Source organism: Leiobunum rupestre, chromosome 1, assembly GCF_980474605.1.
Source record: "Leiobunum rupestre chromosome 1, qqLeiRupe1.1.hap1, whole genome shotgun sequence".
Taxonomy (NCBI): Eukaryota; Metazoa; Arthropoda; class Arachnida; order Opiliones; family Sclerosomatidae; genus Leiobunum; species Leiobunum rupestre.
Genome location: NC_143384.1, coordinates 30,911,165 through 30,927,387, shown reverse-complemented (window position 1 = coordinate 30,927,387; position 16,223 = coordinate 30,911,165). Strand labels below are relative to the sequence as shown.

Here is a 16,223-nt window from a genome sequence, read left to right as displayed (position 1 = left end):
TTTCATGCACAAATATTTTAATGAAAAATAACCTATACACAATGAACCGACCGCTACAGACAACAGTCTTTAGTGGAACTCGGGACAGAGCTGCAGATGCAAAATTTAATTTTTTCGTTATTATTTCTTAAACTTTTAGTATCTTAATCTCTCTCACCGTTTTCGAACTTTTATTTGGTCACCGTATAATAGAGCCGCTAATTGGAATGCATTTGTTTATTATTCAACTAATTCAAACACACTAAACATTTTTGTTAATTATTATTAACTCTTCGTTAAAGCGCGGGATGTTTTGATAATTCCATCAAAACCCAAACCGTGCAAAATTTTCTAAAATATTATGAAAAATTAAAAGCCAAAACTAAACCAATTAAAAATTCTTTCGTAATTCGAATTATAATTTTATGAATTTCGAAAGCTTACTCTTTTTGGTTGTATACAGTGTATTAATTTGTTGAGCAATTTTGCTATTAGTTCGTAGTTTCCTTTTTTTTTTCAAAAATGGCGGCCATTTTGTTTAATCTCAATTTGAACTATTTTTCTAAATCACTGGCGTGATTTCGTATATATAGTTTCTCCGTACAACTAAAAATTACAAATTTCATCTAGCAAAGGGCGGTAATTTAATAAAACTGTTAAATTATAAGTTTAAATTAGCCTAGCAAATTTAAGCCTCGGTGCAAAGGCTTAGTGAATATAATATGGCACAAGGCGTTTTGATCGACTAACTGTTTGCGCTACTCAGTGGCAGTAGATCGTATTATTCACGTTCAAAGCTTGAGCCCTATTTTTTGATAACGTTAATTTATTCATTTATATTACTATTACTATTTCTTTAGCAGCACCTAAGTGGTAAAAAGTATTGCACTTGCATTGAAACAAATGTGCGTCAAATCTAAGACAAAAAAATAAATTTAAGAACCATTGATATGTGTATTTTTAAAATCTATAAATGCATAAGCCTACAAAAACAAAAAAAAAACTTTGGTCTACTTTAAATAGTAATTTATTTTTCATTCGTTTATCTTTTCTCATAAATTGGGAAATTATACTAAATTTGATTAAATAAAACAAGTTAATTTGTCGTAGTAAGCTATACTTGGTACGGCTACGTATTAGCAGCTATCAAACACAAAATATTTTTTCCTGATAACCTGATTTCTTCGGAGTTAAACTAAAAATTCAACTTTTTAGTTTTAACAAAAAAAAAATCAACTAAATCATTCACAACCACAAAAATGAAGAAAAAGTACAGATAGATGGCGGGCAGCGAATTATTCAGCTAACCTTACCAGTGTTAAAAACAGTGAAAAACCTGGCGCCATCTAGCGTATTTTTCGTGACAGTGAACAGGCTGGTAAGGTTTCATTCATACACGAAATAAAATAAAAAATGTTTTTTTTTGGCCGCGAGAAATATTTTTTCAAAAGCAATGATAAATCTTTATACATAAACGATTATAAAACAAAAATGAGAAAAATGTACATACGTAAATTTCTTAAAAACAGTTTTTAGGCTGAGGGATGTAATTAAAATGGGGCGTGAGCTTTTAATGTAATAAATGCGAAAAAATTGGCTAGATTAGGATTTATGTCATTAACCCTCGATACGCAAAAAAATAATAATTCGAAACATATCGAGGAACGTACTGCGAATAAAATATAAAATAATTATGGCCACTTATTTTAAAACTTAAAATAGTACCTGCTGATTTTCATAATATCACTGTGTCAAGAATAAAACAATTTTCCATAAAATGTAAAAGGAGGGGAAAAGGGGCAGTATATCTCTATATATGCCGGGATTTTATTCATTTGCACACCCGTTTCGTATCAATATAAAAACTCAAAATAATAAATTCTCGCAAATTGACCCGATCACTTTTACACCTATTTTTTTGAGCATTGACTAATCTTGGTTTTTTTACCATTTTAAAACCGTTTAACTCTGTAGTAACAATTAAAGGGCCTGGCGTTAACTTTGATAAGGGGTGTTCGATAGATTAACAGGGGGGATATTTTACGTTGGGACAAGGAATAGGCACATGTTTTATCTTACGCTAAACTCGAAGTTAGCTTCAACACAGCTTTAATAATATCGTAACGAAGTGAAAATGGGATTGATATAGAAGCGGGGAAAAGGGAAACGTTGCTTGAAACATGCTTTTGGTTTAAAAAGGAAAGTCTTAAATTAAAACCTGCGATGGAGTCTTTAAATTTTCTCTTCTTGAAGGGTTAATTTTTTCGGAAACCGAAGTTTCACTGATATGATACGACGGTTTAGAATATAACTTTTCGAAGTCGATGGGATTATTGTTGTTAACCCTTTTTCCTCGCTTGTTGATGTAGAGGGAAATACCGATTCCTAAACCTTGTCGGGAAAAAAATCGAGAACTGGATTTTTGGGAAATGAAGAAGTATCAACTGATGTTGGGCTGCCCACTTTTACAGAAAATGTGACGTAATCTTTGCATTGTTCTGTGGTTTTATTTCATAGCATCATGCTCTGACGGCGGCTGCGGTTTCGACCTAAAAATTGGTTTGATACTGTTAGTGTTACAAGAACTGTAAACCACGTCTAAAACTATTATGGAAGTGTATGATAAGCCTTGGTTAAAGAAGAAAATACGTGATAGCCAATAGAGTAATGGCACTGTGACGTCCTAGTACGTCACCCATGCAAATTTGCGACCAAAATGGCGGGCATGGCCAAAGCTACGGAGTGCTACTACCCTATTGTAATGATAATGGAACCAATTTAGATAGTCAGTAAGCCTTGTGTAAGGTTATATACATTGAATTTGGAATAATTTCCAGATTTCAAAATTACGTTTTTGCGAGTGACAGTACCTTTACATTGTGAGATATAGCAGACTTATTTACCTGCTTTTATACCCTAACATGGCGGCGTATTTTCACGCGCAAAATTAATTTTAAGATCCCCTAATACTCCAAGATTTACATAGGCGCGTTCGTAAATCGTGGTTACGCGAAAGAAATTTAGAAAATTTGAGTCGGCAGTTCGGCACACTCAACCGTCAACTCTATTATACGGTGGCGCCATCTATCGCTTTCAAAGTAGAATATAGTTCCCGCCGATAACAGCGGATGGCGCCACCGACAAATGATATAGTTCTCAATAGGGCAGAATGAAACTAATTCTAGTGGTACTATTCCCAATTCAATGGTTACGTAAGAATTATGGAATAGGCCTAACTAAAATATAGGTATCATGAAAGAAATAGAACAGCAGTCAACAGAATAGCAGAAAATGTAAGAGAAATTTCAATAGACAGCTCACATTGGAAGGAGATTAGATTTGGTAATAAGTTATTTACCCCGTATTACCTAGAAATAAGAAAGAGGTTAATTGGTTGTGGGTAGAGAATGTTAATTTTTAAAAGGAAAGATATGGGAAATAGGTTATAAATACAAAATACAGCATGGTAGTTGCCAAGAACTTTCGCAATGAAATGCAAGCTTTTACCTCTAATGCGTATTTAAAAAACCAGGTATTGACAGTTGTGATATGTACATTGCTATCTACCAAGCACCTCAGTCACTATAACTATTCTTAATGGCTAGGATTCCCTAATGAGCAAGTCATGTTCTATTTCACTAAGCACCGCTATTACACCGACAACCATGAATGACAGCAAACCATACAAAAACATTTTGTACAATATTATCCATAAACTAGGGGTGTGCGAGTCCTCTTTTTATGGTTTCGAGTAGAGTCAAGTCCTGGAGAATTGTATCCAAAAGTCTCAATTCCAATTCCCGAGTACTCGTTCGAGTCCTTAAGAATTAGTTTGAGTCGGTTAGATTCTTAATTTTCTGGTTGAGCCCATTTCAAGTCTTAACAGTACAGAACAACTTCTAACTTCAAAGAGTCTCATAGTAGTTTAAGTAAATTAAAAGTCTTAACTTGTTAAGACTATTGTAAAAAAACTAAAGCCAAAGGAAAGTCCTGTCTTCACTGCAGAGTGCAGAAATAAACAAAAAATAGAAAAAGATGCCAGGTTGGTGAGTCACGCGATCTCCGTTAAACCAAAGGGCAAACCAACAATAAATAATAAAAACAACTACCATAGCGCGATTACGGGATTTCACCTGGTGGTGAGCCGTTGAATGCAACTACCGTAAAAAAAATTAGAAAAAAAAACCACTCCTTGGACAGTAAGTTGGTCTCATCCTAAAATTAGGGACTCAGTCCACAGAGTAATTTTTAAGCCTTGGCAAAGGACTTGGGTACTCCTATGAGTAATATATAATAAGAGGTAGAGACGAGTACTCGCACAGGCCTACCCTAGACCATAATCCATAAGCCAGGGAAAAAAATGGCAAAATTGCACTACAGCGGCCTCATGTAATTTCGTGTTTTTTTTTGGTGGAGAATGTAGCACTTGACGCGTAGATTACGAAACTAATTTTTTTTGGGGCCGCAAATGATAATTAAATTAATTAACTTAATGTTAAAAATGTAATAATTTTAGGGAATTACCGTGTTTTTGTATTTTTGGGTGGCGGAGAATGTAGCAGTTGACGCGTAGATTACGAAACTAATTTTTTTTGGGCCGCAAATGATAATTAAATTAATTAACTTAATGTTAAAAATGTACTAATTTTAGGGAATTACCGTGGTTTTGTATTTTTGGGTGGCGGAGAATGTAGCACTTGACGCGTAGATTACGAAACAATTTTTTTGGGCCGCAAATGATAATTAAATTAATTAACTTAATGTTAAAAATGTACTAATTGTAGGAAATTACCGTGTTTTTGTATTTTTGGGTGGCGGAGAGTGTAGCACTTGACGCGTTGATTACGAAACTTTTGTTTTTGGGTCGAAAATGATAATTAAATTAACTAACTTAATGTTAAAAAGTTAGTAGAGTGGAAACCTAAACAAACAGTAACAAGCCGTGGTGTAGGCGACAACCCGACGAAGATAATTACTTCCAAAACACGTAAAAGACGTTACTAAACTCCCCGTATTGGCGCCTGACGGCGCCGCGCACTCGCTTCGCTCAAGCGCTGGGGGCGCGCAGCGCCTCCCCAACCCCATACTAAAAAAAGCGATGGGCCATCTATAACGCGACCTAGAGGACAGTACCAAGCCTTACGCATCAAGTATATAGTGGCCCAATAATAGAAAACACCGAGAAAATGAACAAAAACTGTAAAAGATTTGATAAAGTACGGGAATATCACTTTGTGGCCCAAAAATACAAAACACCGAGAAAATGAACAAAAACTGTAACTGATTTTATACAAAAAGGGAATATCACGTGGAATTCATTAGGACACCGAAACTGTGTTGCCGGCGAACACACGACGGAAATAAGTACAACAAAACACGTGCAAATGCCCAAAAATTAGAAATTTAAAATTACATTAAAATATTAAATAATCATTTGCGGCCAAAATAAAAATTACCCTCGGCATCTACGTGACAAGGTCTATCAGGCGCAACCAAAATTAATATAAAATTCAATGAAAATGAGAAATTTTTAAAATTAAAAAAATTAAGTTAAACAATTAAATAATCATTTGCGGCCAAAATAAAAATTACCCTCGACATCTACGTGACAATGTCTATCAGGCGCAACCAAAATTAATATAAAATTCAATGAAAATGAGAAATTCTTTAAATTAAAAAAATTAAATTAAACAATTAAATACTCATTTGCGGCCAAAATAAAAAATACCCTCGACATCTACGTGACAAGGTCTATCAGGCGCAACCAAAATTAATATCAAATTCGATGAGGCCGCTGTACTACACTTCACCCAAAAAAATTAAGCAATGCGCAACTATGATTACAGTTATTCATGCCACTAAGTTCTTCGCCAACAATCATGACAATGAAAGTGGATTTTTGGGTTTTGGGAATAAGAAAACTTTTGTTAAACTCACTCGAAGACTTGGGCCAATCCGGTAGCCTTACTCCACTCTCCGGATGAGGTTTTTGGAATTGAATACCAGGTAGACTGAATATAGACGCAGCTGGAAAAAGAAAATGAATTGCTTAGTTTCTTTACATAGATTCAAATGTTGAAATTTAAGTCTCCAAACATAATAAGTTTCGAATAGGTCTCTGAAGCAAACAAGAAGTATTCACAGGGTCAGCTAAGTTGTAGTGGCCAAACTAGAATGCAAACATGAATATGATGGGACTGGATGGGTCCGCAAGTAGGGATGCACCGATATGGGTACAGCAGATATATCGGCTGATATTAACCAAGTTATCTATCACAACAGTAGTGTATATGATAAAATGCTTGTAAAAGAGGGTTCAGTACACTGTCATACCATTTTATTCTAATTTATCACGAAAAAAAGTTAGCAAGAGCTGCTGAATGTTCCTTTTCATTTTACGTGATACATATTTGTGATCACAAATCGAATATCATATTTGTTTACACTCGTAACCTCCTGTCTAAAAAAAGGTATGATCTAGCTTCTGTACTCTGGCATCCGTGGCGCGGCCAATCAAATAAAATATTATCATTAATCGATAATTTTCTTATTTAAAAATATTTTTCTAATACAGGTATTGGCCAATATCGACTTCTTTTAAGCTGATATTTGGCTGATATCGATATTAGAAAAATAGGCCGATATATCGGTGCATCCTTACTCACAAGAACATTTTACAGTCAAAGATTTTTTAGAGTTAACTATTAAAATTAAACGGCAAAATTGAACTACAGCGGCCTCATGTAATTTTTTTTGGTGGAGAATGTAGCACTTGACGCGTAGATTACGAAACTATTTATTTGGGGCCGCAAATGATTATTATTTTAATTAACTAAATTTTAAAAAAGTAGTCATTTTAGGGGATTAGTAACGTTTTTCTAAAAAATAGTTCCGTCGTGTATCCGTCGCCACCACTTTTTTTGACGCGCCCCAGCCCCATTCTGTAATCGTACCTAGTGAAATCGTATCAACTTAAATAGTAACAAAAATGAGAACAGGTTTGCTTCCAAAACACATAAAAGACGTTACTAAATTCTCCGTATTGGCGCCTGACGGCGCCGCGCACTCACTTCCCTCAAGCGCTAGGGGGGCGCGGCGCCTCCCCAACCCCATACTAAAAAAAAGCGATGGGCCATCTATAACGCGACCTAGAGGACAGTACCAAGCCTTACGCATCAAGTATATACTTTTAATATCAACCAGAAAAAAGCGTTTGAATGTGGCCCAAAAATACAAAACATCTAGAAAATGAACAAAAACTGTAATTGATTTTATAAAGTACGGGAATATCACGTGGAAATTATTAGGACATCGAAACTGTGGTGTCGGCGAACACAAGACGGAAATAAGTACAACGAAACACGTGAAAATGCCCAAAAATGAGAATTTTTTAAAATTACATTAAAAAATTAAATAATCATTTGCGGCCAACATAAAAAATACCCTCGGCATCTACGTGACAAGGTCTATCAGGCGCAACCAAAATTAATATAAAATTCAATGAGGCCGCTGTAGTTCACTTCACCCAAAAAGGCAGCGAAAATTAAAATTTTCCTGATAAATCAGGGCAATCAGGGAAAATAATTATGAGAACTCCAAATTATGTTCAATTTGTTTCAGTATTACTGAAATTATTACTTAGTATTGAATTCATACCTCATACGTTCAATCTTGACTATATTATATTAGAAAGTGTAACAGTAATGCTTTTAACATTATGGAGACCCCTATTGTTTTAATAAGTACACCTGGAAAATATTCAAAACTACTCTGGAAAACCTGGAAATATCAGGGAAATGGTTTTTGAAATATTGTATGAACCCTGCTAAAGTAGCCACCCTGATGTGTAACTAAGCAAACTAAATAAAAGCAATCAGTCATTGCAAGCTGGTTTCGTTTCACAGCGCCTTGCTAAAGGGTATTTTTTTAAATTATCACAGAGACATACTCGGAGCAATGTTACAGACTTACGTATAGATGCATTGAAAATAAACACTTACTGTCTGGAAGGAGGTGAATGCTCGGTCCCAAATTATCAAAATATGAACTTTTCATGCCCTCTGCCGCAGATAGACGCACTTTAGGTTCATACTGCAACAACCCAATACCTTGATTAACCCAACAATTTAAAAATTTGATGGAAGCAACTGGCCACAAACCTTAAGAAAGCCCATGAGTAGATCAATGCCATCATTCCCTAGCCTCAAAACTTTGTTGGTCCAAGGTTTTGGCTCGTACTGATTAGGAAATTCTTCGAGATTGGTGCAACTAGGCCAGTTTTCCGCCGTCGGACTGCCTAACGTCCTAAATATTAAGTGTAACTGATGCTCAACTGTCGAACCGGGAAAGAGAGGGTGTCCACTGGCCATTTCGTAAAATATACATCCAACACCCCTACAACGAAACACTTCAAATTAGACAACTTCATACAGACTTTTTTACCAGAAGGAACCACAGTCATCGGGCTACTTACCACATATCTATTGACATAGAATAGTCTGTAGATCCTAATAAAACATCAGGGGGTCTATACCTGAAATTGAAAGGCATTGTCATTTAGTTCTGTTAAGTTTCACATAGATTAGGCTAATAATAATGCACGATTTGGCAGTAATAGTTTAGTCTCTAGGGATCGCTACAGGAGTCTTAGTTCAATTGACACTAGCCTACAAGTAATACTAAGTAGTTTGCCAACAGCGATAGATGATAAACAGATAGCATAAATGTTAACTCAATCCAAACAATAATAAATACTGTTAGATCCCGTAAACAGCTATTTTTAAGATTTAAAAACCTCAAAATAGGGCTCACCATCGCGAAACTATGTAAATCTCCATTTTAAAAAGGGAAAATATATATATATATATAATTACCATAATGTGACTACTTCATTAGAGTATGTTTTTGTTGGAACGGATTTTGCTCTCGCTAAACCTGCGTAAAAACAATAAAGTATGTTAAAAGCAAATAAAAACAGTAAATATATGATAAGCAGAGGGTGTCAAGAATTCCAACATGTAAAAAAACAGGAAACAAAGTTTTACCGAAGTCAGCCAGTTTCAACTCTCCCTTCTCGTTGATCAGGAGGTTTTGAGGTTTGAGATCACGATGAAGCACTTTTCGTTTGTGGCAGTACGCCAAGCCACGCAACAATTGGAACAGGAACAACTGCATGGGAGAGAAGAAATTTATTTATTGGCGTTAAAATTCTTTGGAAAATTATTTTGGGGTTTGTAGTAATTTACCTGCACATTAACAGGATGTAAACTATTTCCGCAGAAATCCATATACTGTTTTAAATCGTTTTCAAGGTACTCGAAGACTAACGTTAAAGATTTCTCCGTGTGGACGATATCGTGAAGCGTTACTATGTTGTTGTGCTTTAAATCTTTCAGAAGGGACACTTCTCGTATTGCTGTACATGGAGCCCCTTCTTCGTGTTCTAGGCGAATTTCTTTGAGAGCTACTAAATTGTCTGTTAGTCTACTTTTTCCTTTGTACACTGTGGCATAAGTCCCCTACAGAAACGAGAAATAAAACGGTATTTTGAATATTAACATGTATTTCATACCATTTGGCATTGTTTCTGGTACAAGTGACAAAACATAAATCAGAGTGACCAGGGAAAGTCTTGGAAAAATTTATAGGAAAAATAGGAATTTTAGAGGCGAATTATAGGTATAGAAATAAGCGAATTATAGAAAAATATAGGAAACTAAATAGGAAAATAATAAGGTAATTACTGCATATCGGTATACTTTGACTCGAATCACCTTGAATATTGATAATTTTTTGTACACTGCTTCCTTGTATTATTGGATCACTGAGCGGATTTCAAGATTTTGTTCGAAAGGGGCAGTTTTTTGACTACATGTTCTATGACACATACTTAAAAGTTATCTCAATTTCAGAAGATCGTGGAAATATAGGAAAATAGGTAAAAATAACGGAATTTATAGGAAGGCATTAAAAATATAGGAAGTCTAGTCACCCTGCCTAAATGTTAATCAATGGCATGTAAAGTATACGTAAACCCGGAATCATTTCGAAAAATCAGTTTGTAGTCAAACGAAGGACATAAAAATTAAAACTTGTTGCTTACAGGCGCGAGTGTGATTTCAATGGGCACGATTTTACAGCCAAACACATAGCTCAAAATTAACTTCTACTATAGTTTAAGAATTTATTAATTTACTTCAACTTACATTTTAAAAACGATTTCAGTGCAACGTTAGAAGTAAAACGTTTATAAATGACCAGAACTTTTAAAGAAATAAATAATTTATCAAAAATATATATATTTTAAACTTATGAATTGAGCCGCGTGTCAAAAACGAACTACACAAAACAATATTAGCAATATTGTTCTATGAAATGTAAATTAACCGAATAGTACAAATCTGAAACTTATCAAAATATTGAAAAATATTTTGATAACTAGTCAAGATTTCTACATGGGGAATTCCGTAAAAATATTTACTAGCCCCCTTCCTGACATAAATCCCATTTACGTCAAAACGAAGTTAAAAACAAAAACAAAATTAACAGTAATTCAGCGCAACTAAATGGAACAATGATTTGTTTAATTTCGAAAATGGCACAAAACTATATTGGTAATGAATACAAAAATTTACAAAAAAAAAACTATACATTTACCTCTCCTAGTTTGTGAAGTTTGACGTAGGTTTCCATTCGACCAAAGCCTATTTCAGACTATAAGTATGGAAAAAAAATTTATTTGTTACTGACGTCATAAACGAGTACAAACACGTGGGAGCCGTAGAATGGGGTTTGCGAAAAGACTAGACTTAATACAAATTGATTGAAGGAATAGATTGTCGTAGTTTAGACGCTAAGTACTTCCTGCTAAGCGTAAAGTCACTTAAGCTTGACCTTAGGTATTAATCCCGGAAGATAAAATCATTTGTTTTAAATTATGTCTGTTTTTCTCGACTAAAAGAAACTATTTAAAAGACAGCCTTGGGCGAAATATTGATAACGTGATGGAATCTTAAATTAGTCTTGTGTGTGGTTCACATTAATAACTATCGGAAAATCGTACAATAACTTAGAAAGAATTATAAAGATAACACCGAAAACTATATTATATAACTAATATAGTACTGATTAGTGTTGTAAGTTGGAAAATTTTCCGAAAAGAATAAAATAAGTTTTAATTCCGTGATTATTCTAATATTGTTTTCAAATTAAAAATTTTCGAATCTAAGAGTAAAACTAAACCTCTAGACTATCTTAAAACTGATTAACAATGTGACACTGTTAATGTTTTGTAGTATGTTTACTGATATTAGACATTTTATATCGATAAAACCCTTAAAAAGTAATTAATGTTTCAATTTTCCGCAATTCGGAAAACTTTCGGGATATTTTTCCGCATTCTATTATTCCGGAAAATTAACAACACTAGTACTGATATTTATGTAAAACGTATTTTTCCATAATCATATTAAAATTCTTTTAAAAAATACACTGAAAATTATACATAAATATCTCAAATGAAAATCGTATATTAGAGGAAAATTAAATATATCTAAAAAAACCTAAAAAATATTAGAGGAAGATTAAATATATCTAAAAAACCCTAAAAAAAATTAGAGGAAAATTAAATATATCCCAAAAAACCCTAAGAAATATTAGAGGAAAATAAAATATATCTAAAAAACCCTAAGAAATATTAGAGGAAAATTAAATATATCTAAAAAAAACCTAAGAAATTTTCTTCGTGAAAATTGTATAAAATAACCTCTGAAAATTAAATTTATATGCAAAAATCCTGCCTTCTCAAGATTATCGTAAAAATATCATCAAAATTTCTAAAAAAAAACTACATGTATCTTCATGAAAATCGCATGAAACAAACCCAAAAATATAATATAATTATCTCAAAAATTTACGGAAGTATTTGAAATAAAATATGTTTTCAAAAAAATCAAAGAAATTAAAGATATTTAAATAAATCTAAAATAATCCCCAAAAATATCTGAAGCCTAAACGCTTCGTGTTTAGGACATTTGTTGGGTAGAACGTACCAGAGATTGCCTCCTCATGGTCCGGCTAATGGGGCCATCCAGCGTAGGACTGACTGACTGTTTGGCAATGAAACTCTCGGGAAGACGAACATCGGCCGGCAACGACAGGCGTTTACTAATATCCTGTTGCTATTTACGAAAAGAAATCGTACAGTTAAGCTTGACAAAACGCGGGAATCCATACCTTGGAATGCTTATCGCGGCAGATTTTCGTCTCGATGTGGCTGACGGTTTTTTTGACGTCACTATGTTACCTTAACAAACAACAACGTGAGAGAGGAGCGCGCGCAGAGGGGATTTTTTCTCTGAGTCAGAGTGATCTAACCATACGCGATACGCCAGGATAAGCATTCCAAGTAGATGTTGTTGATTTCTTTAGATTTTCTTAAAAATTCATTTTTAATGCTTTTAATTATTTTGATTTTATTGATTTTTCTTTACAAATTGATTAATAATTTGAATGGAGCAGTAATGTAAACTAAAATTTAAATTAATTTTAATTATTTAAAAACCAAACGTAATTTAGTTTTGTTTCTGAATTGACAAAGCTAAACTAGAGTCTACTTTTATACATTTTCATAAATACATTAATTTAAATCAATGATTTTTTTAAAACAAATCACTTGATTTCATACAACCCCGAAAAAATAGATAATATAGTACTCAGTACCCTAGATTTGAATTCAGAGATACGGTTTTGTAATAGGAGCCAGTCTGTAATTACTTGTAAAAGCGTTATATTTTAAAGCGCGCGCTGCTTAATATTTCAATACAGAATGGCTCGCTCAATTTCGCAACATGTTGACTGTCTGAAAGATAATCTAATAATAATAATAATAATTAGCTAGGCTAATACCCAAGGCACCACCTTAGACCCAAGTCATCAAGCGACTTTTAAAGCCATTAATAGACCTTTCTATAAATTCCTAGCTAAACATTCCAAATACTTTCACTAAGACAACATAGCGCTACTTCAGTAGAACTTGCAAACCTATTTATTCTTTGGTTTTAAAAATTCTGCTTATGCTTATTCCTAATTGATTGGTATTTTCTGAAGTGTCACCCATAAAGTCGATTTTCAAAATATAGCTAAGGTAACCTACGTGAAGATAGTATATTTAAAAATATAGTAAGTCCTTAGCTGAACTATGTACCAAATCAATGAGATATAGTCAATTAACTATTTATAATGGTTTGTATAAAACTATAACCGTTAAATGAGTAGGATGTTTATCAACAATCCACTATTTATCCAGACAATTAGGTTGGCAGGTTTTCCAGATACTCCTTTTATGAGCCTCCCTGGTTATGAAAAATCTGGCCAAACCTTCTGCCTCTCTATACACAAAAGTAGTATTTTATAGAATGGTCTATTCAGGTGGCCGGGTTACAATGCGTAGGAGGGTGGTGGCAAGTCCTTCAAGCCACGCGAACCAACAGCTCCCTACACTTAACTATTACCTATAACTACGTACCAGTTGTCCTTTAGTTTTATACTCCCTTTTTACCCCTACTAGTCAGTGACTACTAAAATAAATTAAGATAGGAGGCTAACTAGTCAGGCTGACTACTAACAAAATATCCTTATGTCCACTCCCTGCTTTCGAAATTTACCTGTCCGACTCTCCTATTCTTTGGACGTAGCTTGACTGGTGATGTGATTTCATCGGAGGCACCGGACGCTTCTTCGCTTTCGCCATCTGATCCGATTCGCGGATGTTCCTGCACAACACCTAGACAAGGAGACAAAACAAATCCAGGTTTAAAAACGTCGCTTCGATCCAGATCTTTTAAAGGAGAGGTCAGCGTACTCTCGGTTTTTTTAAGTGACTCTTTTGTCAGTTTCAAGCAATGGGGAAAATGCATTGCGCTGTTTGGCGCCATCTAAACTGGTACTACAAACTACGCATAAAAGGTTATGTATAATATTTCATGGTATCAATTATTTTATCTTATTTATTTCTAAAAGTATTGTACTTAAAGGTAAATTAAATAATATTAAAATATTAAGATTCAATAGATGACGTCTCGTAGTGTACAACCTTTATTCAGTATACTATCAGAGTTATTCAACTTTAAGGAGGTTATACCAGTATTAAAAGCGAGGGTCCCACCATAAGTTCAAACATGGCGAGGTGGATTAATTAAGAAAATAATTTACAATTTATTTAGAAAATGACGAAATATTTTCAGTCAATATATATTTAAAATTATGACTATTTACTAAATTTAATTAACAAAATTAATAAATATGTTACATAGATGGCGCTTCCGCGCAATAACGATATATTGCAATTTGAGGAAAGCAAGTCCAACTTATACGCGCCACCCGAAATTAACCTCTTAAAGTTGAATAACTCTGATACTATAATTTACGCTATAAAATAATTAGTTCTATTGGCGGTCGTTAGATGGCGCGACGAGACGGATATATATTCCCCCTCCACCAGAAGTGGACTAGTCTGACCGAGTGCAATTCATTTCACGGCAGTGAGCTAACCTCTCGAATCGCCAAAACTATAATCATGAACATTCCACGAAATAGGCCATTAGCGGAGACTCCATAATTAGGGCTGTGCGAGTAGTGGTTTTAGGCCATCGAGTATCAATTTTTTTCATCGAGTATTCGAGTTGAGTAATATTGAAGGCGAATCAATTAATCGAGTACTTGATTAAGGGCTCTTATTCGAGTCGAGTACTTGATTAAGGGGAAACTCTTTTATCGAGTAACTAAAACAATACCTCGAACAATATTTTTAACGAGTCGGGTTATCGAGTACTTGATTAGGAGTAATTTTATTCAAGTAATTATGAAATTAAATTTAAAAGTAGTATAAAGTAACTTTCAATGCTGAAAAATATTCCTTTAATTTAAATGAACCACCGTTTATTTCCCCCAAAAAGTGGTAAAAACCCCCTTTTGGTTAAAAAAAAAACCCCCCCAAATACTCGACGAGTTTAGAGAGCATTTTATTCGAGTAATCGGGTACCCGAATATGCAATTTTTTGGTACTCGGTAATTAATTATTCGAGGTCGAGTTCGAGTACTCGGCCTCAAAAAAGATCGAATATTTCGAATCAGAATAAACCCCTTTCCCAAAATATGTCCAGCTAAACTAGTCTATTCACATCGAACCGAGTAAACACCGACATACATTTAGGCCTAATCCACAGCGCCTTCAAAACGCAGAAAAATCTTTTCACGAATGTTTACAAACAACGGGGGAAAAAAACCAAATCAGGAAAGCGGATCGGTAGCTACAGCAACGCGGCCTTTCAAACATATAAAAGAAGCAAACATCTTTAAATCTAAGGTTACCCTTCCTCTCTTTAAAAGGCTAGAAACGGATGTTTTGCCCCGTTCCGCAAAGGTTTGCCCAGCTCGAAGAGAGAAAACTGTGAAGAGATGAAAGCAGCCTCGAGGGAAATGGGATCAAACGCAAACACAGATGTTTCCAACTTCGGACATCTGCGAGAAAGTGCCTTTCATTTACAGTCACACCAGGATACCAAGACTTACTTACAACGTTTACCTTTTTCCGTACTAACATAAGTCTATAATCAGGGTTCGAAATAAAAAAAACCCCGACCCGGACCCACCCACCTGAGAAAAACCCACTTTGAAATTTCATATTTTAATGAAAATACATTTTTTTCAAGGTGCAATGATCACTTTAATATATATAGTTAATTAATAGTAATTTACAAAGTTAACCGGCTTGTAAACTTAATAATTTTGACTTGAGACTTATGACTTCAGATTTCTACCAGTCCTTTGGTTCAGCTTTGCTGCCTTTGCAGTATCTGTACACTTTTACAAGCTTTTCAGCTTTTTCTGACAAAATAAAAGATAAGCAGCCTACCTAGCAGACGATAGCTAGTCCCTACAATCTTTTTTAGCAGGGCTCGACATAAGACATTTCTAATTTCTCTTGATTTGGGTTTTTTTTGACATATCATGTAATACAAATATGGAAATAGTATACTAAAATAAAAAACCCACCCGAATAAAAAAAACCACGAAAAACCCACTAAAAAACCCACTGGGTTGGGCTTTATGGAAAAAAAAAAACGTTTTTTTAACCCTGTCTATAATATTGTTTCATAAGTTTGTCACTTCGGGGTTCGTACATAATTTCCGGAATAGGCGAAACTATAAAGTAAATTGGGTCATAGCCAACTTGTTAAAATGGG

The 16,223-nt window shown here is 34.3% G+C and overlaps 1 protein-coding gene across 6 annotated transcripts in view; it reads right to left on the bottom strand.

Annotated features, from left to right (window-relative positions):
* The window catches only part of LOC149962084 (cyclin-dependent kinase 17-like), a 111,621-nt gene continuing 95,398 nt past the window's right edge, over nucleotides 1-16,223 (bottom strand). For all 6 annotated transcript variants that reach the window (XM_090178316.1, XM_090178340.1, XM_090178332.1 and 3 more), the window contains 11 exons: nucleotides 13,644-13,762; nucleotides 12,030-12,158; nucleotides 10,636-10,692; nucleotides 9,225-9,497; nucleotides 9,024-9,147; nucleotides 8,853-8,913; nucleotides 8,453-8,512; nucleotides 8,139-8,373; nucleotides 7,980-8,070; nucleotides 5,917-6,006; nucleotides 1-2,528 (listed from right to left, as the gene is read on the bottom strand). In XM_090178316.1, the coding sequence (XP_090034442.1) occupies nucleotides 2,491-2,528; nucleotides 5,917-6,006; nucleotides 7,980-8,070; nucleotides 8,139-8,373; nucleotides 8,453-8,512; nucleotides 8,853-8,913; nucleotides 9,024-9,147; nucleotides 9,225-9,497; nucleotides 10,636-10,692; nucleotides 12,030-12,158; nucleotides 13,644-13,762 (1,277 nt within the window). In that variant the 3' untranslated portion in view covers nucleotides 1-2,490. The remainder of the gene's footprint in view (nucleotides 2,529-5,916; nucleotides 6,007-7,979; nucleotides 8,071-8,138; nucleotides 8,374-8,452; nucleotides 8,513-8,852; nucleotides 8,914-9,023; nucleotides 9,148-9,224; nucleotides 9,498-10,635; nucleotides 10,693-12,029; nucleotides 12,159-13,643; nucleotides 13,763-16,223) is intronic.